We start from the raw sequence: 26,863 nt of genomic DNA, 5'->3' as shown, positions 1-26,863 counted from the left end.
CATTTATTAGATGATAAGACCCATCAGAGAAGTGTTACCTTGTCGCGGTTGATGGGCTCACATGAATTGGCCAATTTATGCGCTAAGAACCATCACTTTTTTAAGTAATTTTTTAAAAACACTTTTTTACTTTTTATTACAGTTTAATCAGCAATTATGATAGATTTTGTGTTCGCATATATATTGGTCTCTACAGAGTGCTGCTGCGTTCCTCCTTTTTGCAAGTTATGTATTCATAGTTATTCATGCTGCATTCAGAGATGTATATCGCTGTTGTAAAGAATGACTGAAGCCTTCTTGTCAGCTTGTAGTAATGCGGCCATTCTCCTATCAGGTGCAAACTCAGCAGCTGCAGAGATACTAGGTCCACCTTGTTTGCCCCAACAATCATTCCAGAGTTAGGGTAAGGACTGTCGGGGCGGCACTGATGTGCTCATAATGCACTATAAAGTCGCTGTGGTTCTTACACTTATTATGGGTACATGAACCTTCACAGACTAATCCAATTGGAGTAATATATATTAAAATGTAACTTTTATTTTTGAAACATAAAATATTATAGTAGTTAAAAAAAAGTTGTGGTCAAAAGACCACAATTATAATTTAGTGCTGGAGAACCACCTCGCCATGGGTATAGAGAAAGTTATATTTCATTATGATTACCTATTTGTCCACTCAACCAAAAATATTAGCGATATTCTGCTGCTGCTGAACCTAGTAATAACAATAGTAGACTGGGGAGGCCCTATTAATATCTAACTGTCAGCCCTATAGGTGTCAGGTATATATTGTTATTTAAACAGCAGACAAAAAGGCAGCAACACTTACCTGCCCAGATCTTGGAACAAATGCACTACAGGGTGCAGCCCGCCCATAAAGCAAGATGTTAGCAACACAGGTGCAAAATACCAGCTCAACAGCCACTCGCCACCTACCTATTCCTGGAGGGAATTCCTGTAGCACATTTGTGCCAAGATCTGGGCAGGTAAATGTTGCTGCCTTTTTGTCTGCTGTTTAAATAGAATTTTTGGAGACTTTGAGTCTTCTTTAGTGGCTTTGCTAATTAGTTTATATATTGTTATTGTTGGTTCTAATGGCAGCAAAAAAGATTTTAAATAGGTTTGGTGTCCCTATATTTCATCTGCATGGTGATCTTGTTCGGTGCTATCAGAAATCGTGTTGATGCACTGTGTTCTGTTTATGTTTTGTTAGGGTACCATTACACCTAGCGATGCACCAGCGATCCCGACTAGCGATATGACGCGGTCAGGATCGCTGGTACATCGCTAGGTGGTCGCTAGTGAGCTGCCACACAGGCAGATCTCACCAGCGACATAGCGGTGGTCGGGGATCGCTACTTACCTGTCAGATGCGGCGATCCTGCGTCCTCCCGCCCGGCTCCACGCGTCGCTCGTCGGCGCCACAGGAAGCCCAGCAGGAAGTGGCCGACGAGGAATGGTCCAGGAGCTTCTCGCACAATCAGCGATAACCAGCAGGGGAGCCGGTCGGAGGTAAGTATCACATGCAGCGATATCGCTAGAAATATCGCTGCAACGTCACAAAATCGGTGACTTTACAGCGATATTGCTAGCGATATCGCAGTGTGTAACGGGGGCTTTAGCCTTATATTTTATGTTGCCAGCCTAATGGAGATTAAGCTGCCTGCTGGTAAGATGAATAAAGCTAGTCTCCTGCACTGCATATGAACAAATCAAGCCCTACGCCTTCATCATTATTAATGACTGCCACGATCATCAGGGGCTAGCAGTTCAGTCAACATTTGAGTATAGTTTTAAGGATGATTTTTATATAATTGCAAATATTGGTATGGTTTTGGCCAGATCAATGTGAAGAGGAAGACCAGCAACCCGATGGCTTGATAGTATCAAGATAACAGCAGAGAAGACCCTGGTGGACCTATCTAGGCTTGCACAAGATTGATCTTCCTACAGAGCATTCATCCATCAAGTTGCCATGGATGGCTGCTAAATAATATTGTTTCTATAGAAAATACAGATGGTACCAGCATGTGAATCACAAATGTCTAATGGAGGCTTCATCCACATCACATTTTTCTCTTTCTGATGTTTGGGCTCAACTTCTTCATCATATCCTTCCAAGCTGCTGCCACATGATTGCTTGATATTGGCAGTAACAAGCAGGTGTACCATAACTAATTTAGGTGAGGACAATGATACACTCCCAATGTTAATGTTATAAGTAATCATGTAATAAAAATTTAATCTAAGTCAGCTTGTGAAGGTAGATGCAAGAGATTCAGTACGGTCTCCTCCTGAGGGACAGGAGGGCAGCCTTAAAATAAGCCTTGGTAGTACATGTGCTAAGTGACAGGTCACCATTATATACTGATAAACTCCCAATTTAACAACACTGAATGGGCTAGAAATCAACTTTATACACTGTAGAAGCAAACTAATTGAAATGATCTATACAGAAAACTATTTTGTGAACTCTATCTCACTGTTCCCTGACCTCACTCCCATTTTCATAACACATTGAAGAAAAAAAACTCTTAGGGCATTAGTGTTTATTTTTGTGGTTTTTAGATTAATAATGTTCATCAGGGAAGGCAGAAAGTGATACATTACAAAGAAACGCACAATTTGTAGCACCGGCCTGTGATAAATATATTGCTACTCCAGAGCATTTTTTTTGCTAACTGCTACTCACTTGATAAATGACCCAGAACACGTTGGTCCCAGTGTATGTTTATGTAAGAAAAGACTAATCCTGCGGTGAAATATGATTACTTCTTTGGATACGCTCTACTTGTTTATTGCCTTCCTGTCTCTAATAAAGCGCTCTCACTTTCCAGCCTTTCAGTAACTGTTACTAAAGGGAGCAGCTCCTTTTTACGCAGCTTCTACTTGATAAATGATCATGTCACACCATCACTTGGAAGTTACAGAGACATCAGAGGTCAGACACGAGGGACATAGCACTGGCCGTAGCCTTCTCATCATTACCACTAGCCATTTGTGAACTTGCATCTGAACAATGGAACATCATTCTTATCGGAAATGTGTAAGTAGGACTTCAGACAGTAATTTATCACCCGTGTGACTGCTTGTCATAATTTCTGTGGAAAAGATAAATCTATAATGTTCTTCTTGTCACTGGCTAAGACGAGGGGTAAATGAATTCATCTTTCTGATTATGGTCTTCCCAATAATCAATACTGGGCAGAGGTTGAATACATTAAGGTCATAATGATGATAAATCTACTTAGAGGAGCTTTCAACAGCACAATCCTAAACTACAGAGAAAATAAAATGGATGATTAAACTACAGGCTGCTGCCAGAATGCTTCATGTCACAACTAATGGCGCTACCTAAGAGCAGGCACTTTATTGGGTTACTCTGCTCTCCCAAAATCGTCACCTCAAATATCCCCAACTCTGAGAAGCTCATGAAAGTATTAAAGACTCCGCAAAGAAACAAAGCCTTACATTACAAAAACAGGGACAGCGGATGTCAAATGTGCTGCTGATTCCAAGATCCAAAGACAAGATGGTTTATTGAAAGTGGTGTATTGTCAACGGGTTTCAAAAAGTCAGTAGAACTTCTTCCTCAGGACAACCACAAGAAGTTGTTACTGACTTTGAAACACATTGACAATAAACTACTTTCAATTAACCATCTTGTCTTCGGATCTTGAATTCAGCAGCGAATTTGAAATGCGCCGTTCTTGTTTTTTTAACGGAGGAATTAATTCCTGTGGATATTGCAGCAGCTGACCATATACATTGGTTGTGTCACACACAAGCTGTCAATGGGAGCATATCACCTTTATCCTACTACCTGCTATCCCTCACACTTGGGTAAGATTATCGTGCTTTGCACATTTCTTTCAAGAAATTACCGTAACCCTTTACAAAGAACCATTGTCAGATTTCTGCATGCATCTACGTTGTGCCACACAGGTACACAGTATTGTTACATAGTAGGTTTTGGCAGCTGATAACACCAACTATCCGGAGAACATGGGTACTAAAGTCCCCAGTATGAATGGAGTAGTTGTGTGTATGTGCGACCACCACCAGAGTAAATGGAATGGTGGTCGCACATGCTCGATCGCACTTCATTCACACAGGGGACAATGAAAGCATCTGTTATCCTGATACTGGGGGTCTCAGAAGTTGGACCCTCAAAAATTTTATTTTTGTCACCGATCTCAATGTGGTTTTTGGAGCAACCTCTTCCTGACATTACAAGTGTATGATGTAGGCTCAGGAGCTGAGCTCGTACATTACAAGACAGATGCTGGCTGTGTTACATAGTCAGAGAGGAACTGAGCTCTGATATCTTATGTTAACTTCTTACATTCCAACATCATAACAATAGATAGAAAATAAAAAAAATTGGAATCATACCCCCCCCACAAAAAAAAAACAAAAAAAAAAACATATTTGGTATGACTGCATTTGTAAAAGTCTGATCTATAAAATTAATTAACCACACTGGCAAAAGCCATAAAAAGAAAACAAAAGCTAGATGCCAGAATTGCAGGGGTTTTTTGTTGCCGCAATTGGTTATACCGCCAAAAAAATGCAATAAAAGCGATCAAAATAACTTATGTACCCAAATATAGTATATATATATAAAAAAAGTCAACTTGCAATATAACAAGAAAGCCCTCACATAGCGTCATCACTGTAAAAATGAAAACGCTTTGGGTCACAAATCAAATTGTTTTTTTTCACATTTATTTTTCACTATTTAAATACTTTTTTGTATTTACAAGTTTGGCATCGCTGTAATCATACTGACCTGTAGAATCACATTAGCATAGCAATTTTACCACGCAATAAATTCTGTAAAAAAACCCATAAACAATAGCGAACATGTATTGTTTTTAGCAACTTTACTGTACTTCGGATTTTTTCCTGTTTTCCAGTGTTAAAATGCATGGTATCATTCAAATCTACAACTCGTCCCGCAAAATTAAGTCCTCATAAGGCTATGTGAATAGAAAATTAAAAAAGCTAGGTTCTTGAAAGAAGGGAAGAAAAACATGCAACAATAGACAACTGCCCAGCCCTTAAGGTGTTAATGGTTATATTACTAGTAGAGATGAGCGAATCGATTCGCAGGACGCCCGAAGGTAAGAAATTTGCAGGACTCCTGTCTGGCCGCCAGGAATCACTGATCTAGATACTGGACTGAAGTCCTGTGAGTTGATCTGCTCATCTCTATTTACTAGTAGTTCCTTTACATATATGCACATGTATTTGAAGCTTAGTGGTTTTAAAAAAAAACAAAAAACTATATATATACTGTATATGTATGTATAGATAGAGTAGTGGCCAAAAGTATTGACACCCCTGCAATTCTGTCAGATAATACTCAGTTTCTTCTTGAAAATGATTGCAATCACAAATTCTTTGGTATTATTATCTTCATTTAATTTGTTTTAAATGAAAAAACACAAAAAGAATTGTCCTAAAGCTAAATTGGATATAATTCCACACCAAACATAAAAAAGAGGGTGGACAAAAGTATTGGCACTGTTTGAAAAATCATGTGATGCTTCTCTAATTTGTGTAATTAACAGCACCTGTAACTTACCTGTGGCACCTAACAGGTGTTGGCAATAACTAAATCACACTTGCAGCCAGTTGACATGGATTAAAGTTGACTCAACCTCTGTCCTGTGTCCTTGTGAGTATCACATTGAGCATGGAGAAAAGAAAGAAGACCAAAGAACTGTCTGAGGACTTGAGAAACCAAATTGTGAGGAAGCATGAGCAATCTCAAGGCTACAAGTCCATCTCCAAAGATCTGAATGTTCCTGTGTCTACCGTGCGCAGTGTCATCAAGAAGTTTAAAGCCCATGGCACTGTGGCTAACCTTCCTAGATGTGGACAGAAAAGAAAAATTGACAAGAGATTTCAACGCAAGATTGTGCGGATGTTGGATAAAGAACCTCGACTAACATCCAAACAAGTTCAAGCTGCCCTGCAGTCTGGAGGGTACAACAGTGTCAACCCGTACTATCCGTCGGCGTCTGAATGAAAAGGGACTGTATGGTAGGAGACCCAGGAAGACCCCACTTCTTACCCCGAGACATAAAAAAGCCAGACTGAAGTTTGCCAAAACTTACCTGAAAAAGCCTAAAACGTTTTGGAAGAATCTGGTCAGATGAGACAAAAGTAGAGCTTTTTGGGCAAAGGCATCAACATAGAGTTTACAGGAGAAAAAAAAGAGGCATTCAAAGAAAAAAACACGGTCCCTACAGTCAAACATGGTGGAGGTTCCCTGATGTTTTGGGGTTGCTTTGCTGCCTCTGGCATTGGACTGCTTGACCGTGTGCATGGCATTATGAAGTCTGAAGACTACCAACAAATTTTGCAGCATAATGTAGGGCCCAGTGTGAGAAAGCTGGGTCTCCCTCAGAGGTCATGGGTCTTCCAGCAGGACAATGACCCAAAACACACTTCAAAAAGCACTAGAAAATGGTTTGAGAGAAAGCACTGGAGACTTCTAAGGTGGCCAGCAATGAGTCCAGACCTGAATCCCATAGAACACCTGTGGAGAGATCTAAAAATGGCAGTTTGGAGAAGGCGCCCTTCTAATATCAAGGACTTGGAGCAGTTTGCCAAAGAAGAATGGTCTAAAATTCCAGCAGAGCATTGTAAGAAACTCATTGATGGTTACCGGAAGTGGTTGGTCACAGTTATTTTGGCTAAAGGTTGTGCAACCAAGTATTAGGCTGAGGGTGCCAATACTTTTGTCTGGCCCATTTTTGGAGTTGTGTGAAATGATCAATGTTTTGCTTTTTGCTTCATTCTCTTTTGTGTGTTTTCATTTAAGACAAATTAAATGAAGATAATAATACCAAAGAATATGTGTTTGCAATCATTTTCAGGAAGAAACTGAGTATTATCTGACAGAATTGAAGGGGTGTCAATACTTTTGGCCACAACTGTATATATTTATATATAAATATATTTTTTTTTTTATTAATGGATATACTTAAAATGTGGAAACATGGATTTTTGTGAGTAGTCACCGTAAAATCCTTTTCTCCGAGACCCTCATTGGGGAACACAGATACTGTGGGTGTATGCTTCTGCCGCTTGGAGGCTGACACTAAGTGAAAAAAAGAGGTTAGCTCCTCCTCCGTAGTATACACCCTCGCCCCTATTGCGGGCGGAAATCAGTTTGGTGCCAAAGCAGTAGGAGGACAACAAATCAGCCTTAATACAGGTACAACATGTCAAAAAGCACCACCCTTATCTCAAACTAGTAAATGTACCTAAATTTTAACAAAACAAGAGCCAACTGGCTATTAGGGTGGGTGCTGTGTCCCCCAATGAGCGTCTCGGAGAAAAGGATTTTACGGTGAGTACTCACAAAAATCCATGTTTCTCCTTCACCTCATTGGGGGACACAGATACTGTGGGACGTCCTAAAGCAGTCCCTGGGTGGGAGATTGACTCACTGGTCCAAGCTACATGCCTCTTTGTTTAAAGGTGCGCCACCGCTGCTTGGAGAATCCTTCTACCCAGGCTCGCATCCGCCGAAGCCTGAGTATGACTATTACAATGTCTGGCAAATGTGTGCAGGCTGGACCAGGTTGCTGCTTGCAAGCCTGTTCTGTCGAAGCCTGATGCCGAAGCGCCCACTGCCCAAGTAGAGTGCGCTCTGATCCCTGCTGGAATCGGCGTACCTCTAAAGCGGTAGGACTCCTAAAAAGTCAAACAAAAAACCATCTGGCTATGGTCGAATTTGAGGCAGCGAGTCCCCTTTCTGCGCCCTTCGGGGAGCACGAACAGCGTGTTCGTCTGACGAAAGGGAGCCGTCCTTGACCCATACCCCCGGAGGGCTCTTACCAGGTCTACCGTGTGACGAGCCTCTTCCACACGGTGCACCGGTGCTGGACAAAATAAAGGCAAAACAACATCTTCATTAATGTGAAAAGAGGACACGACCTTCGGCAGAAAAGGAGGGGTTGGTCTGAGCACCCCTTATCCTTATGGAAAGCGAGGAAGGGAGGTCGGCTGGAAAGTGCCATCAGCTCTGAAAAACCCGCCTGACAAAAGTGATGGCCACTAGGAACACCACTTTCCAGGAAGGGAACCTCAAAGAAACCTTCTGAAGCGGTCCCAAAAAGGGGCTTCCTGCAGAACCCTTAGGACCAGGTCAAGGTCCCATGCATCCATCGGCGCCTTATAGGGAGATACCAAGTGCGAGAGACCCTGGATGAAAGTCTTTACCTGTAACCTGGTAGCCATTCCGCACTGGATCAGGATGGATAAAGCAGATATTTGTCTCCTGAGGGAACTTGGGCCAGGCCCAAGTCTAGGCCCGACTGGAGAAAAAACAAGATGTTGGGGATCGAGAATCTCAGCGGAGAAACACTGTGTCCTCGACGCCAAGCAAAGAACACCCTCCAGGTGTGGTGGTAAATTCGTGCTGAGGTCGACTTCCGTGTGCTAACTATTGTAGCGACCACCTTGCTCCCAAACCCTGCCTGGGTTAGAATCCAAGGTTAACTGGCCATGCCGTCAAACACAGGGCCACTGAGCTCGAGTGGCAAATCGGCCCTTGAAAAAGTAGCTCTGGGCGTTCTGGCAGTCGCCAAGGAACGTCGGCGAGCAGGAGCATTAGAACTGCGTACCACGCTCAATAGGACCAGTCTGGGGCCAGCCGAATCGCCGGAGCCCCTTTCCTCTTAATCCTTTTGATGACTCTCGGCAGTAGCGACAGCGGGAGAAATAGATATGGGCGGCAACACTGGTTCCATAACAGAACCAATGCGTCTACCGATTGCCTGCGGATCCCAGGCCCGAGCGACGCATATGGGCACCTTGGCATTCACTCTGGAAGCCAACAGATCCACATCTGGTGTTCCTTGCAGCTAAAAAATCTGCTGGAAGACTTCGGGATGTAGAGATCACTCTCCCTCTGAGAAAGTCTGCCACCCAATTTTCCACACCCGGGATGAGAGCTGCCGAGATCACCAAGTGGTTTGTTTGACCCACTGAAGAATGTGTCCCACCCCGCGCATGGTTGCTCTGCTGCGGGTGCACCCTTGATGATCTATATAGACCACCGCCGTAGCTTTGTCCGATTGAATTCGGACAAGGCGGCCTGCAGAAAGTGATGAAACTGTTGCAGAGCCAGCCAAATTGCCCGTATCTCCACTAGCTTGGTCGGGAGGAGAGCCTTCTGTGAGGAGCACCGCCCTTGGGTTGTGTGGTGGCGAAAACCCTGCTCCCCAGTCGAGGAGAATGTCTTTGGTTGTCATCACCAACCAATGGTCTGGGCAAAAAGGGCTTCCCCTGGGAGAGAGAGGGACTGGTTATCCACCATTCGAGCGACTCCCTGACCTGACAGGATCGCCGGCCCCACTGAACGAACGTGAACGGAATTCTTGTCCCAGGCTGACAAGAGGGCGCGCTGCAGGGGGCGAAGAAGGAACTGGCGAACGGTAACGCTTCTATTGCCGCCACCATTTCTCTTAGAATCCTCATCCCGAACCAGCTGGAATGAGTGACTGGATGGCGAAGTGTCCAGACTCCCTCCGAAGAGTAAGCGCCTCTTCCTGAGGAGAATTACCAGCCCTCGGCAAGTGTCGAGGATCCTTCCTAAGAAGAAAAAACCTCTGAGCTGGCACAAGAGGTGACTACCTCGCGCTGACCAACCACCCTAAGCGGCCAAGAGTATCCAGCGTGATGTTGACATTTTCCTTGCATGCCCGTGCTGAAGAGCCCTTCACTAAGAGGTCGTCCAAGTAAGGCAAAAATGACTATGCCTCAAGAATGTAGCATGACCATGACAACTGTTATAACCTTTGTGAACACTCTGGGAGCCTTGGCTAGCAAGGAGGGTAGTGTTATGAACTGAAAAATGTCGACCATTGATGTCGAAGCGCAGAAACCTCTAATGAGCAGGAAAAAACGGGCTCGCCACCTGATGAATGCACTCATGCTCAGCCTAGAATGGCTGGTGGCCATGTGCAGATATGCGCTCTGGATACCTATTGAGGCCAAGTATTCTCCCCGCTCCATGGCTGATATAACTGACCGGAGAGACTCCATCCGAAAATGTCTGATGCTGACGAACCTGTTCAGAAGCCTCAGGTCCAGGACAGGTCTGACAGACGCATTCCCTTTTTGTGAACCGCAAACAGCCTGGAATCGCAACCCTGAGCTCTTTCGTGTTCTGGCACGGAAACAATGGCGCCGTTGTACAGGAGCGATTCGATGGCCCCTAATAGAGCCCTTGCCTAGGTATCCACCCTGGGAAGATGAGAAAAGGAAAAATCGTCTTGGAGGGCATCTGACAAAATCTATTTTGTAAACCTGAGGCCACCAACTCCCTTACCCACGTGTCGTGTGCAACACTGAACCCGACGTGGCAGAATCAGAGTAGACGGCCGCCCACCTTGCCGGTGTCGTCTGGCAAACGCCTCGAGCCATTTAACCGACTATCTTTGGGATCTGGATCCCCTTGAGCAGGGCTGCTGAGTTCGCATTCTTCCCAATGGGTTGGATCTATATGAGATCTGCCGCTCCCTATCCTGGTTGGGGCGGCCTGAGGCGGCGGAATTGGCCGCTGTGGTCCACCCGGGGTTGCGAAAAAGATCGAAAACGTGCCTGAAAAGGGTGCGAAAAAGGCGGTTTGATCCTTTGTTGAGGGAGAAAAAACGCTCTTTCCTCCTGTGGAGTCAGAGATAAGCTTATCCAACCTCTCTCCAATAAACGGCCGCGCTGATCACAAGGCAGAGAAGTCAAGGACTTCTTGAAAGCAGAATCGGCCCGCCATCCATAGAGCTCTTCTGGTAGAAATTGCGTTAGCGGCAGCAAGTGCCGAGCAATTAGCCGCACGCAAAGACGCATTGATTACATAGTCCCAGGTCCATCACCATCTGCCTCGCGATCTCCGATATCTCGGCAGGTAGCTCTGCTTCTGCGCGACCCTGTTTAACGATTCTGACCATGAATTCATGGGCTTGGCTGCCCAAGTCACTGCGAACGAGGGAAAGAGCGCTGATCCTGACACCTCACTTACTGAGCAAGAAGCTCTTTATGAGGCTATCTGTGGAATCCTTAATAGAGGAACCACTAGAAACGAAAGAACAGGGTTTCAGTGGCTAGACGCGACACCGGTGGAACCACCATCGGAGATTTCATCCATTTCTTACGGATGTCCGGCAAATGGATACCTTACTTCGAGTGCCTTTTGACCCGAGAAACCCCCGTCTGTTCGTTACCCGAGTCGCTGCACTATGTCCTCAAACTCAGGATAAGAGGAACCAATTTCGTGCGGCCGCTTCACTCGCTTAAACGCCACCTTATGGCCTAAAAGCCGCGATAGAACCATCCTCAATCCTCAATGTCTGACCGACGGCTTCTATGAGCCTGTCCACTACTTCACATGACCCCGGAGCATCCAGGTCAAGGTGTCTGTCTGAGTCGACCTGAGGTCTGCTCGCAATCAACCCTGGTGACGGGGAGCGAGAAGCAGGACTTACGGATGCCACAGCACCGGATGGACTGGGCAACACCGTGAGGATTCCTTCCACCGGGTCTGCCTGAAGTAAGAGCGGCCCCTGCAGGCCGAAGGCTCTAGTGAGGTGGAGGTCCCCTCTAAGGCCGACCAGCCACTGTCCCTGCCCCTATCTGGGGCCTGACAGAACTCGATTGCCCTCGTACTGTGACAGTGATAGGGCCCACTCCGGGGGGCTTGCACATCGGTCGCATCACAGGGGAGGGCTCCTGGGCACGATCGGACTCACAGGCTTCGCATAATTTTTGGCTCTGGCATGTGGCAAAAAATTAACCCCTCCAGAAATGCATGCGGCATAAGGGAACGCGATTTACTTTTCCCAGTCATATTGCAGCCAGGTCTAATTCATATGAGGGTTGAAGGGAAGGGAGGAGGGGAAAAAAACGCCACCTTTAATCGCAGCGATCCTCCAAGATGGGAGTCACACTTACCGCGTCCTGTGACCCACGTGCTCCTGTCGCTGCCTCTGTGCTGCGCTGCCCCACGCTCCTGTCCTCCGGGTAGGACGGGCCGTTCCTCTCCCGGCCGCGGCCTTCCTGCCATGAAGCCGGGGGCTCAATTTGTTCGGCGTCCGCCCTAGCCAGGGGGCGGCGCCGGGAATGACGTCACGCCAGAGGCGGGACTTCCGCCCGCGGCCCAGTCACGGCCGAAGCCGCGGACTGAATTTTGCCTGCACGCCCGCCTGCCGCGGGAGGGAGGGGCGGACCGGCGGCCCGCAGGCTCCAGTCCCTGCCGCCGAAACCCGGCACCCACGCCTGGCGGAAGGAGGGCGAAGGAGGATTGCTCTACACTTCCTAAGATGCCTGGAGCTTCCCGGAACGCTGCCGCAGGCCCTCCCCAGCCCTTCATACCTGACTCCGACTCTGTTGCCACCAGGCAGAGGGGATGGGGTTAGTTTCTGGACGGTGCAGGCACCCTAGCTCCATCTAACCCCTTCAGGGGGTGAGGAGAGGGACCGTCCGCCGCCTTGCAGCACCACCGTCTAGCGTTGGTGGAGCAGTGGGGGCCGCACAGACTAGTCTTGTGCCTCTGTGCAAGCCCATGGTTTCAATACCTAGGGGTGGACAGGGCTAAGTCCGGCATCGTGTCCCATGTCGCGGGAGAGGAAACATGGAGGGACACTCGCACGTGCTCGCAAGTTGTGGGTTTGGCGATATCGGACCCTTTCAATAGGATCCGTTGCCCCTGTCTCTTCTTCATAAAATAACAAACAAAAATAGATGTCTGGGGAAAAAAACCCAGATATGTCCCTCGGTGCGGGAAAGGATACGTGGAGACGATACTCAACACGTGCTCGCCCGTTGTTGGTTTGGGGATATCGGACCCTTTCAATAGGATCCGTTGCCCCTGTCTTATCTTCATGGAAAAAAAGAGAGAAAAAAAAAAAGTCTGGAGAAAACCAGACACGTGTGCCTCCAAAGACAATAAGCAAAAAACTGATTTCCGCCCGCAATAGGGTGAGGGTGTATACTACGGAGGAGGAGCTAACCTCTTTTTTTCACTTAGTGTCAGCCTCCAAGCGGCAGAAGCATACACCCACAGTATGTGTGTCCCCCAATGAGGCGAAGGAGAAAATACAGTAGGTTCAGAAAGTATTCAGACCCCTTTAAAGTTTTCACTCTGTTTCATTGCAGCCATTTGGTAAATTCAAAAAAGTTACCGTATATACTCCTGTATAAGCCAACCCCCTAATTTTGTCACAAAAACTGGGAAAACTTATTGACTTGCGTATAAGCCGAGGGTGCACAGTGAGTGACCCCAGATAATGCTGCACAGTGAGTGGCCCCAGATAATGCTGCACAGAGAGTGGTCCCAGTTATCTACACAGTGAGTGGCCCCAGTTATCTGCACAGTCAGTGGCCCCAGTTTTCCTGCAGTGAGTGGCCCCACTTATCCTGCACAGTGTGTGGCCCCAGTTATCCTGCACAGTGAGTGGCCCCATTTATCTGCACAGTGAGTGGCCCCAGTTACCTGCACAATGAGTGGCCCCAGTTATCTGCACAGTAAGTGGCCCCAGTTATGCTGCACAGTGAGTGGCCCCAATTTTGCTGCACAGTGAGTGGCCCCAATTTTGCTGCACAGTGAGTGGCCCCAATTTTGCTGCACAGTGAGTGGCCTCATCATATTGCTGCTGCTGCTGCCACTGCCTCCGCTAGCAGAAAAAAAAAAAAAAAACCTGTATACTCACCTCCGTCGCTGCCCCCCTGCTCATCAGCGTTGCCGGCTCTGCAGTGACTGTGCAGGCAGAGGGCGCAATCGCGCCCTCTGACCTGAGTGTCACTGCAGAGGACGTAAGACAGCAGAGCGACCCCCCCCGTTCATACTCACCCGGTCCTGGCGCTTGTCTCTACAGCGCAACCCCCCTGCTTGTTCCATGTTCTCAGCGCACTGCTGCTCTCTTCCTGCTTCAGCGGTCACGTGGTATCGCTCATTAAATATGTGCATATTCATGAGTTTAATGAGCGGTACCACGTGACCGCTGAAGCAGGAAGGAAGAGCAGCGCCGAGAACATGGAACAAGCAGGGGGGCTGCAGAGAGTGAGTATGATTTCTGACAACCCCGCTCCCCCTCCCCCACCGATCCCCCCCGGTATATGACTCGTGTATAAGCCGAGAGGGGGACTTTCAGCCCCAAAAAATGGGCTGAAAATCTTGGCTTATACACGAGTATATACGGTAATATTTTTCTCAATAATGTACACTGCACCCCATCTTGACTGAGAAAAAAAAAAACGAAATGTATAATTTTTTGCAAATTTTTTAAAAACGAAAAACTAAAGTATCACATGGTCATAAGTATTCAGACCCTTTGCTCAGTATTGAGTAGAAGCACACTTTTGAGCTAGTACAGCCATGAGTCTTCTTTGGAATGATGCAAAACGTTCTTCACACCTGGATTTGGGGATCCTCTGCCATTCTTCCTTGCAGATCCTCTCCAGTTCTGTTAGGTTGGATGGTGAGTGTTGGTGGACAGCCATTTTCAGGTCTCTCCAGAGATGCCCAATTGGGATTAGGTCAGGGCTCTGGCTGCGCCAGTCAAGAATGGTCACAGAGTTGTTCTGAAGCCACTCCTTTTGTTATTTTAGCTGTGTGTTTAGGGTCATTGTCTTGTTGGAAGGTGAACCTTCGGCCAAATCTGAGGTCAAGAGCTCTCTGGAAGAGGTTTTCATGCAAGATATCTTTGTACTTGGCCACATTCATGCTTCCTTCAATTGCAACCAGTTGTCCTGTCTCTGCAGCTGAAAAACACCCCCATAGCATGATGCCGCCACCACCATGTTTCACTGTTGGGATTGTATTGGGCAGGTGATGGAGCAGTGCATGGTTTTCTTCACACATACCGCTTAAAATTATCACCAAAAAGTTCTATCTTAATCTCATCAGACCAGAGAATCGTATTTCTCATAGTCATTTGTTTTTTTAGCAAACTCTATGAGGGCTTTCATATGTCTTGCACTATGGAGAGGCTTCCATCTGGCCACTCTGCCATAAAGGCCCAACTGGTGGAGGGCTGCAGTTATAGTTGACTTCGTGGAACTTTCTCCCATCTCCCTACTGCATTTGTGGAGCTCAGCCACAGTGATCTTGGGGTTCTTCTTTACCTCTCTCACCAAGGCTCTTCTCCCACAATAGCTCACTGTGGCTGAACAGCCAGGTCTAGGAAGACTCCTGGTGGTCTCAAACTTCTTCCATTTAAGGATTATGGAGGCCACTGTGCTCTTAGGAACCTTGAGTACTGCAGCAGTTCTTTTGTAACCTTGGCCAGATGTGTGCCTTGACACAATTCTGCCTCTGAGCTTCTTGGCCAGTTTCTTTGAACTCATGATTCTCATTTGGTCTGACATGCACTGTGAGCTCTTATATAGACAAAAGTGCGCCTTTACAAACCAAGTCCTATCAGTTTAATAAAACACAGCTGGACTCCAATGAAAGAGTAGAGCATTCCCAAGGAGGATCACAAGGAAATGGACAGCATGTGACTTAAATATGAGTGTCTGAGCAAAGGGTCTGAATACTTATGACCATGTGATTTTTCAGTTTTTTTCTTTTTAATAAATTTGCAAAAACTTCTACTTTCTGTTTTTTTTTCAGTCAAGATGGGGTGCAGAGTGCACATTAATGAGAAAAAAAATGAACGTTTTTGAATTTACCAAATAGCTGCAATGAAACAAAGAGTGAAAAATTTAAAGGGGTCTGAATACTTTCCGTACCCACTGTAAATGGAGCATGGCACTATATTCTGGTTTAAAGCTAGTATAGATTATAACAAATAATGTCTGTTGGTCGTATAAAAAAAAAAGTAATCTGTCAAAACATGTAGGCCAGTTCAGGGGCGCCTATATTTTTTTGTACCTTATTTTAATAATGATGTAATAAACGTTAAGTTTTATATGATCAGCTCTGCATTGATGGAATTATTTAATATTTAGCAATATTAGGCTAATTTCACATTAGCGTTTTTTTGCGCAGTACATCATGCGTTTTTGCATGCATTTGCCTTTTTTATGTGCATTCGTTCTCCAGGGGTTAAAACCAGTGTCTACACGTTTATGCCAAAAACGCGTGCGCACAAAAATGCAGACAAACGCATGTCCATGTGCATGCCTGCGTTCCCACAGACTCTAATGCGTTATTTTGTCGCATTCCGTGCGCAAGCTTTTTTTTACGCCTTTCGGCGGACTCAAAAATGCAACAGGTTGCATCTGGCGCGCCTTGGTGCACACCTTGAAAAAACGCATGCGCACGAAAACACATACGAACGCGTGCAAACGCAAGACCATGCGCACACCATGTTATACATAGGTACGCATGATGCATGCGCATGGACGCGCACGATGCGCTGCGCAAAAAAATGCTAATGTGAAACCAGCCTTAGAGTGCATAAAATAGAAGCACTTGATTATAAGAGGGGTGTTTTCACAAATGCAATGTACCGATTGGTAGGCCACTTATTCCTAAAGGAGCATCAATGCCCCCAGCTGCATGCTAGTGTATCTCCCACTGATAAACCAATAGCTGCGCTTTAAGATTTGTGCCAAAATAATATATTATTTTTAACCAAAATTTACAAATATTAAATAAAACAGTGAAAATTTGTATTTTAGGGGCGTGGCCTGGACTGCTAATGGCATAGGACGTGCAGTCTGAGTGCTCCCGGTGTTCATCACCCAAATCTACACACATCTACTGTTAAAAACCGTTCTATGGATTTATCCAAACAAAGGTCCCATCGGACATAACATACAGCCCAACATTAGGCCTTTTTGGACTTTACCCCACAAGGATTCACAGAGTTTTTGCAAGCACCTGTGACCAGGAAACTAGGCCTCCCTGCAGAGGCCTGCAGAGGCCTACAAGGCCCGGACAATCTACCGCCTCTGAGCCTGAGCCCAGATAGGAAGATCTGGGCAGTCTCTCCCCCCCCCCAGCATCCATCCAGTCTCATACCGGACTTTATTTCTAAACAGGCCTATATTTGTAAAGCTACAACCCCTGGAGCCTCATACTCTGGCAGAATCCGCCTCCCTCCCACACTACGGCTCTCCGGAGGCCCCCGCAACAAAGAAAAGAGAGGTTTCCCATTAACCTGCACAGGTCCCCCCGAGACCCAGGTCCTCCCAAGTCCCCACCGCCATCCACGGTAAGGACGATTAAACTTTTAATTAACTAAAAGAAGCAGGCGCATCGGCGCTCATTATTAGAAAAGCCACTGCGCAGGCGCATAAGCCCCCAGCGCTGGCTGATAACCCCGAGCGCTGCAGGACAATAGCATACCAGGGGTTCAAATACACAGCGCCCGCAGTCATTGCTGGACCCAGAGGGCTCCGATCTTACCGCCAACCCGCGGGGCAGAGTCGCCCGTTGCAGAACAAGCTCACATAGAGCCTTAAAAGAAGAGCCAGCGGCTGACGAATCTGCCGCTGTGATAAAGCGGCTAGATTTACCTGAGCAGTGCGCAGGCGCGCACTACAACAATAGTATTCCCGCTGACGGCGGGCGAATCTGCTGCAGGGCATAAATGAGCATTCCCTCACAGCGCAGGCGCGCTCAGATCCTCCTCCCTCCTCCTATACAGGCTGATAACGCCGAGTAGCGCCACAGCGGCGGCTGCAAGCCCACGAGAGCGTTGCAGATAGACTCCGAAGGGGAGGTTGATCAGCCTTGGAGCACCGCCACCAAACAGTTGGGAGTTAAAAAAAAAAAAGCTAACCCCGGCAATAAACACAGAACAGAAAACGCAGTGATTCTACAAGAAAAGGATTGTGTTTACATTATTATTGTGCAAACATACCTGCAACAAGTCTTATTAATGCTAGAACTCCTAACAAAGCTCATCTAAAGGATTAATAAACCGCATTTCCTCAAGCGGACAAAAGCACATTAAATAAGTCTTACCACATCCTGGCTTCCACGCATCGCCATTGTCAAAACAGAACTGTCCATTCTATCTATACTTGAACAATAAAGGTCAAATAGACCACTTGGACATCCGACCCTCGTCTTCACTACCTTCTTAAGGTCTAATTTTGTTTTACTGGTAACCCTAAGCAGCGAGTTACAACAACAAAATGAGCCAAATTAAACAAAACAGCCAACAACAAAACAAAACATCTGCCTCTGCATCCTCTTTACCAATCAGGCCTGACAAGGACAAGGGGTATAAATCACATCCTTCTACTAACCTAACCAACACGACTAGCCCAACTAGATCCAGAACCCCTCATAAAACAACCACCAACATGGACACGTCAGTCTCCGCGAAAAGGGGAAAACCAGGGGCCTGGAGCGAACAATTTTCATCTCTAAATGAACCTACAAATGACTCTGAAAATGAAAACGACTCATGGTCATCGCCAAACTTAAGCCCAGAAAAATCTAGGCTAAAATTGGACATATCAGACAAAATAGACCACGACAACATCGAGGCCTACATGGCCTCTCTGGCAGATAAAATAAACAACAACCTCAAAATTACTCTGAAATCAACCCTGGAATCCCAGATGGAGATCTTTAAATCCACTTTCGAGACTTTCAATCAAAAATTAGAGAGTCACGAAGCCAGGATGGTGAACATGGAAAAGAAAACTGAAGAAAATCATGAAGAAAACCAACGAATCAAAGCTGAACTCACCCAGCTAAAAAACAAACTGGCAGACCTAGAGGACAGAAGTAGGCGGAATAACATAAAAATCAGGGGGATACCTGAATCTGTCACCCCTGGTAACCTAGAAGAATATGTTAAAAAGGTGTTCAAAAAAATTGATCCAACCCTGTCAGCTCAGGACACGACCATCGACCGCATACATAGGCTGCCAAAGCCCACTCATCTACCAAAAGACCTCCCAAGAGATACTATCCTTCGTATCCATTTTTTCCACGTTAAAGAACGAATTCAAATCATAGTCAGGGACAAGGATGGGTTCTCTGATCCATACTCACACCTCAAACTATATGCGGATCTCTCAAAGGCCACGATTGAGGGTAGAAAGTCTTTCAGAGATATCACCACCCCACTCAGAGATAACAACATCCCATACAAATGGGGATTCCCGTTAAAATTACTTGTCCATATCAACGGCAAGACCACAGCCCTACTATCTATAGAAGATGGCAGGAAATTCCTCAAAGACCTGAACATCAATCCCAGGAGCAAGCCGACCTCCTCTCCAGATGCTAAAGCGGCACCCTGATCCATTGTCTTGCCTGAAACTCTTTGTTGAAAAAGTCTAACATTGCGTCAAAATGTTGTGTATGACAACCTAATTTGCACTACATTGCAAGACCTAGTCTCTCTCACTTTTGGCCTGTAAAACAAAACTGGACTTACCATATTACAGTTTTCTTGTTTAGTTTATTTCCTACAGACTATAGGTTCGTTATTTCACCCGTTGGGCCCGAGATGCTTACCACCAATATCATAGAAGATGACATCGGGGACACTCTACCACAAACTTTTTCCCCTAAAGGTTAAGCAGTGACCGCTGGTGCGGCCTGCTTCAGGTGGCCCTCAAAAATTTTCAGTTAAGTTTGCTATTGTATTACGTTGTGTTTTCTCTGTTCTATTGTTCTAACAAGTATCTACTAATACACACTCTGCTACAAATCTAAGGTTTCACCTAGTATATGCTATAATGTGTCTGGTAATCACAGTAACTTTGGTTCAATTTTACATAAATCACCGCTCTTAAGACATGAAGATCAGCTTGTCCACCTACAACGTCAGAGGACTCAACAGCACTAGAAAACGGTATGTAATCCGTCATGAAGCAAACAAGTTGGGCTCTGACGTTGTGTGTCTACAGGAGACAAAATTCAAACAGGATTCACACCCAAGCTTCTCACATAAAAATTTCCCATATGCCTTTGAAGCCTCAGGTCCTAAGAAAAAAGCTGGAGTACTTACTCTAGTTAAAAATACAATTAATTTCAAATTTATCGAGGAAATTAAAGACGAAAAAGGACATTTCCATATTTTGATATGCTCTCTAAATGACTCAATTTATACCATTGTGAATATATATGTGCCCAACCAAGGACAAATAAAATTCCTGAACAAATTACTCAAAAAAATCAGTAAAGTAAAAAAAGGTTCATTGATCCTTGCGGGCGACTTTAATATGGTCCCTAGCGGAAATATGGACTCCTCAGCCCAAAATAGGCACAAAACAAAAACTCTCAACAATTGGCTGTATAGTAATGAGTTATTCGACCTTTTCAGATGCATAAATACCACTTCTATTGAATACAGCCATTTCTCTGACCCCCACCATACTGCCTCAAGAATCGACTTGATCTTAACGGATATCTTTTCCCTCCCCAAATTCCATTCGGTCTCCATACTCCCAAAAACAATATCCGACCATGCCCCGGTAACGGCAGTGTTTACAGAAGGCCCAGTCACCAATCACCATTTCCTATGGAAATGTAATTCATCAATACTAAACATCCCACATATAAAAGCAGAAATTGGTTCAGCACTATCAAATTACTTTGGGGAGAACGAAGCAGGTCTCAACAGTCCCTATACTTGCTGGATCGCCCACAAAGCAGTCCTGAGAGGGGTCTTGATTCGGATCTCTTCAAGATTTAAAAAAGAAAATAGAGAAAAAATAACAAACTTACAGAACCAAATAAAAGGTAAAGAAACACTCCTAATCAACAACCCCAATTCCAGTTCCAACATCCAAACAGAACTCTCCAAATTCAGACAAGAGCTCAGAACATTAATTTTTTCATTCTACGATTCCGCAATTAAAACCAGTCAGTTTAAACAATACCAAAACCTGAATCGTCCCTCAAAGTACATGTCACACAGACTCAAAAATACTAGACGTAGGCACAGAATAGACGCTATCGCATCCACCAAAAACATCCTCCTATCCCACCCACAGGATATAGCTAATTCATTTGCAGAATTCTATAAAAACCTGTACAACATTAACCAGGACTCCCCACAATCCCGCCCCAAACAATTCGATATCAATGCTTTTCTAGCATCTACAAACCTCCCAAAATTAGAAGAAACTCATATAGACCTTTTGTCTGCTCCATTCACAGTAAAAGAAGTCTTGGACACTATAAATCACCTCAAATCATTCAAAGCCCCAGGCCCAGATGGGTTCTCCAACGACTATTATAAATCCTTCGCTGACACGCTAGCCCCACATTTAGCTAAAATCTTCAATACCGCTTCTAACTCTGGACACTTCCCCAAGGAAATGCTCGAAGCCACCCTTGTCCTGATTCCCAAACCAAATTCAGACCCAACATCAATGAGTAGCTACAGGCCAATCTCTTTGATCAATACGGACATAAAAATCTACGCCAAAATCCTTGCTAACAGATTAAGCTTACTCCTACCGAAACTTATAAATAACGATCAAATAGGATTTGTCATCAACAGGCAGTCGACAGATGGTACGAGAAGGCTGATTAACCTAATCAAACTAATCAACTCGAGAAAAACAAAAGCTACAATAATTTCGTTAGACGCGGAAAAAAAGCCTTCGATCGACTTAATTGGGATTATTTAAACGCCACACTAGGAAAATTCGGCTTCTGCCAAAAATTCATCAGAAGTATTAGTGCTCTCTATGACAACCCCTCGGCCAAAATTTATGTGAATAACCACTTGTCACAACACTTCCAGATAGCAAACGGTACAAGACAGGGTTGCCCTCTATCCCCGCTTCTGTTCGTCCTGGCCATGGAACCCCTAGCCCAACTAATTAGAGAAGACCCCGACATTTCAGGTATAAAAACGGACCATAAAGATTACAAAATCAGCTTGTTTGCTGACGACATAATTTTAACCATATCAGACCCAACCAAGTCAATAGTTAAAATCCAAAACCTGTTGTCCACATTCTCACAAGTGTCCTACTTCAAGATCAATGAACAAAAATCCAAAATTCTCCCCCTAAACCTGGATGACAATCAAATAGAAACCATTAAACATTTATCCTCCTGGAGTTGGTCACTCGAACACATTACGTATCTGGGACTGAAATTTTCAAATAACATTACATCCCTGATTCCGCTTAACATGAACGCCCTTATTAAAACCATCTCTGATGACACGCTCACCTATGGAAAAAAAAGCTTATCTTGGTGGGGCAAAATCACCACTTTCAAAGCATACATCCTTCCAAAAATATTATATCTCTTCAGATCACTACCCCTGCCTATGCCTACCTCACTTCTAGCACATCTACAAGTCAAAATCAACAATTTCATTTGGGGAGGCAAAAGACCCAGGGTCGCAGCAAGCATTCTCTACAGCAATAGGAGATTTGGTGGAGCTGGCCTGCCTAACATATCGGCATATTATTCCTCCTTCTTAGTTAAGCAAAGCCTTTATTGGTGGCCAACCCCTGATCCTCCAGCATGGTACGAACTCGAATACACTCTGAATAACAACAATTCTCCATCTCGCCTCATATTGGAATCAATTCTGCTAAAAAGAGATCTTTCCCCATCACACCCCATCTTCCGGGCCACACTGGATGCTTGGAAGTTACTCGCTAAAACAAAAAAAGGAGCTAGCAATAATAACCCACTTAGATCCCTTTCACTCCACATCATTACATCCCTTTTTGGACAAGAAGTAGCTCCGGTATGGGCGAACTATGGCATAAGGAAACTTGGAGACCTCTACGGAGAGCACTCTAATACCCCCTTTAGCGTAATAAAGGAAAAACTTAAAATCCCCTCTTCCCTATTTTTCGAATATATAATCCTAAAAGATATCATAAGAAAATTCATAGAGATAAAATCAAAAATTTCAGAGCCCGCCATTAATATGCTTAATAACATTAACCATAAAATCTTCTGGAGCATACCCTACATTTACATATGGATGAACAAAAACCATGAACTAGTCAAAACTAGTAACTTATTGAAATGGGAGCAAGAACTCCACTTAACCCCTAATTTATCAGACTGGGAACACGCTTGTTCTATCTCAATGTCCGCCACTATATCAATGTCTCTACAAGAGACCCACTACAAGATCCTGTCTCGTTGGTACTATACACCAGCTAGACTGTCCAAAATCAACTCAGAAAACTCTTCACTATGCTGGAGAGGTTGCGGCCACCATGGAAACATTCTACACATATTCTGGTATTGTCCTTTAGTGAAACCCCTCTGGAGAGATATATCCCTCCTCATTAACTCTCTTCTCCCCAAACCTATCACACTCTCTCCTCAGCTAGCCTTGCTGTCCCTTAACTCTCAAGATATAGAAAATTCAGCCATCCCATTAATCATTCATATACTCCTAGTCACAAAAAGCTCCATAGCCTTCCATTGGAAGAGACCTGATCCTCCAAAAATTCAAGACATTAAAGAGAAAATCGCACTCCACAAGTCCTTCGAGCTAAAAATGGCTACTGTTAACAACAAACTTGATAAATTCACAAGTAAATGGTTCAGATGGATCAACCTATTCCCTCTAAGTTAAAGTTCTTCTCTGGACACTTAAATCAAGCTATTGTCTTATGTGATTGCTAGTTTTGATTACATGATTGCAAATTGTTATTGTCGTTGTTTGAATTATAAAATAACAGTTTACCATGGAAATGATAGGACCACTTGGTCCCTCCCTTTGTTCCCTCTCCCCCATCCTCCCTACCCCTACCCGTCCCCATCATTGTTAAAACCCTTCAATAAAATTATTTGGAAAAGAAAATCTGTATTTTAAATGACAAAAGGTTAGTACTGACTTGCTTGAACAAATGTTAAAAAACCATACCTTGATATCATTAAGGCGATTGCCCACAGCCACAAGTTGGGTTATGTTTTCCAAAACCTCTAGTTCCTTTAGTTCATCAATGTTATTATTGGTAATATTCAGTATAGATAGAGACTTCTGAGAAAAAAAACAAATAACAAAAACCACAGTTGGGTTTGTGAACTCCTTCTGGGGCACCCATAAACGCTGAATGTCCCAACAAACCCCAACATATCAGACTCTTGTCTGTCGTGGAAATCTTCAAAAGGAATCAGAAGACCTACCTCTTCCGACAAGCCTACAACCTGCAGTAACCCTCGTTTTACCAAGCCGCTGCATGACCAGCTCTACCCTCACCCATCCCTTGTACACTGTGAGCCCTCGCAGACAGGGTCCTCTCTCCTTCTGTACCTGTCGGTGACTTGTTTGTTTCCCCAAGATTATTGTACTTGTTGTTTATTATGCATACCCCTTTTCACATGTAAAGAGCCATGGAATAAACGGAACTATAATAATAAACAACAATAATAATGTCCTGGCAATCGGCATTCTACACTCCTTCACAGACTGTTTGTAACTATACCAAGAAAAACTGATGCTGGTATTAAGGCAGAGTGCGGGCCACGCCAAATTTTGATGTTGTTTTTTCTCTTTTGTTCATTCTCTTTGCATTTTTATAATTGATTAACACTTATGTTTATGAATTTTATTTTACTCTGTTGCATATATTCCACACCTTCCTAAAATTTTTGCACACTACTATACTTCGCACCATTTTGTCTTTAAAATAAAATTACATATCTCATATACTGTACATTACAATTTGCAACTTCAGCGGCTGAACATACACTATACTGATACTAACAGACAAGGAATGAAGTGTCCTGGGATCAAACAGCAACTTCTCTCCGGGAGGAATCTTCTGGCTCTCAATATGGAGTTCTCTCAATTCCTCAAGTCCTTCCAGTCCTTCAATGACAGTGAGATAATTTCCTCCTAAATACCTGCGGAGAAAAGAACAACATCTGCATAGGTGCAAAACAAATGGGCAATTCTGTAGATTATTGCATGACGTTGGTATTGTCAAGTATTTACCTCGTAAGGGGATATCAAGCGTCTTGACTTACCCCCAAAACCCCCACCGTGACCATAAAATGACCACCCCCAACTCGGCGCCAACTAATACACAGACACCGGTATTTCTTTTGGAATTTTATGGCCACAGCAGCCTTTTATTATAACAATAAACAAACAATAAACACTGTATCATAAACAACATGAATACAATGAATTTAACCCTGGAAGGAGAAGTCCTTGAAGCCACAAGATCGTGGTGAAATAGTACAAATATCGTGGACAACCCCCGACCATTTGCTCCCAGCCATTACCCCACAGGCTCGGGAGCACCAGCACACCAATAGATGTTGTCCACAAACTCCTTGGGGATCCGCCCTCTTCCGACGGAAAACTCCCCATCCACCTTTCACCAGATCACGACCAGCATACCTTTAAACGAAGGAGACCCTACCCAGAGAGTCTCCAAAACCAATTTCCACCGACTTCAAGGACTCCCCCTCCCCCAAAAACCGCCATGACCCAAAATAGAATCACGTACTACCAACCCAAGAGAAAAAAGGGAGGGTGGGTGGGACTGCTCAGGAGCTGGGACAACAGGAACAGAGGGCGGGCACCCCCCAGACCCTGCCTTAAATACCCCCTAGCTCCCCCTCCCCTTTAACCCTTCCCCTTCTCTAACTTCCAACCCCCCGTCATGTTGGCCTCCGCCCACGCCTCCTCCAGGGGGGGTTGGGAGGCTCACTCCAGCCATTTCTTGACGTTGGTATTGTCAAGTATTTACCTCGTAAGGGGATATCAAGCGTCTTGACTTACCCCAAAACCCCCACCGTGACCATAAAATGACCACCCCCAACTCGGCGCCAACTAATACACAGACACGGGTATTTCTTTTGGAATTTTATGGCCACAGCAGCCTTTTATTATAACAATAAACAAACAATAAACACTGTATCATAAACAACATGAATACAATGAATTTAACCCTGGAAGGAGAAGTCCTTGAAGCCACAAGATCGTGGTGAAATAGTACAAATATCGTGGACAACCCCCGACCATTTGCTCCCAGCCGTTACCCCACAGGCTCGGGAGCACCAGCACACCAATAGATGTTGTCCACAAACTCCTTGGGGATCCGCCCTCTTCCGACGGAAAACTCCCCATCCACCTTTCACCAGACCACGACCAGCATACCTTTAAACGAAGGAGACCCTACCCAGAGAGTCTCCAAAACCAATTTCCACCGACTTCAAGGACTCCCCCTCCCCCAAAAACTGCCACAACGAGGGGCCTTTGAACACCTCAATGACCCGAGACCCCCGCAACCCGCCAAGCGACAGCCTTCTCTATACCCTCCTGAAGGGCAAGGGCCCAAATATCGGAACCCACTGCATTCAAGTGAATCCCGTCCGCCAACCAGTAATTGCCCTCACCCTTCTCCAAATCAAAATGTCGCACGGCAACTCCCCCGTTTTTAACTATAAAAGCGGACACCTTTCTGTTAACCTTGATCCTGGCCCGGTTGACCTTCTCCAACGATCTCATGGACCGCCAACGCCTGCGTGGCACGATCTCCGACCACACAATCGTGACTTCCCGATAAGTCACCCACAACCGCAAGCAATCTTGCTTAATGTCCTTGATCAACTCCCGGAAGGGACGGACAACCAGATCATTACCCCCAGCATGAATAACGAGAACATCTGGTGCCCGGTCCAAATGAACACACTCGTGAATTTCCGGCAACACCCGACGCCACACCAGGCCCGAAAACCGATCCATCGCACCACCGCCGCCGATCTGGAAATTCCCAACTGTCTGCCGTCGGTCCTGACATCGGCTCTCACCGCTCCCCAGTAAACAAAGGAGTGACCAAATATCCAAACCAGCAGCGGTTCCGTACCTGAAACACAAAACGACACTCACAGAAACGTATCGCAAGAAAACGCTCCAATACTTGCAATATTTAATCAACCCCATGGACCACACTAACCGGACACACCTCCTGCACGCCGG

General features: G+C 45.1%; 1 protein-coding gene across 2 annotated transcripts in view; it reads right to left on the bottom strand.

Annotated features, from left to right (window-relative positions):
* PPP1R42 (protein phosphatase 1 regulatory subunit 42) overlaps nt 1–26,863 on the bottom strand; it is a 130,522-nt gene that overhangs the window by 45,196 nt on the left and 58,463 nt on the right. Inside the window, exons 4-5 of one of the 2 annotated variants that reach the window (XM_073583885.1) lie at nt 24,639–24,777; nt 23,795–23,911 (exon numbers count right to left, since the gene is read on the bottom strand). In XM_073583885.1, coding sequence (XP_073439986.1) covers nt 23,795–23,911; nt 24,639–24,777 — 256 coding nt within the window. The remainder of the gene's footprint in view (nt 1–23,794; nt 23,912–24,638; nt 24,778–26,863) is intronic. The other variant, XM_073583886.1, reaches the window with a different exon arrangement.

The sequence above is a fragment of the Dendrobates tinctorius genome, unplaced genomic scaffold (assembly GCF_039654945.1).
Source record: "Dendrobates tinctorius isolate UK_male_01 unplaced genomic scaffold, ASM3965494v1 ptg000082l, whole genome shotgun sequence".
Lineage (NCBI taxonomy): Eukaryota > Metazoa > Chordata > Amphibia > Anura > Dendrobatidae > Dendrobates > Dendrobates tinctorius.
This window is presented reverse-complemented; position numbering and strand designations above follow the sequence as displayed.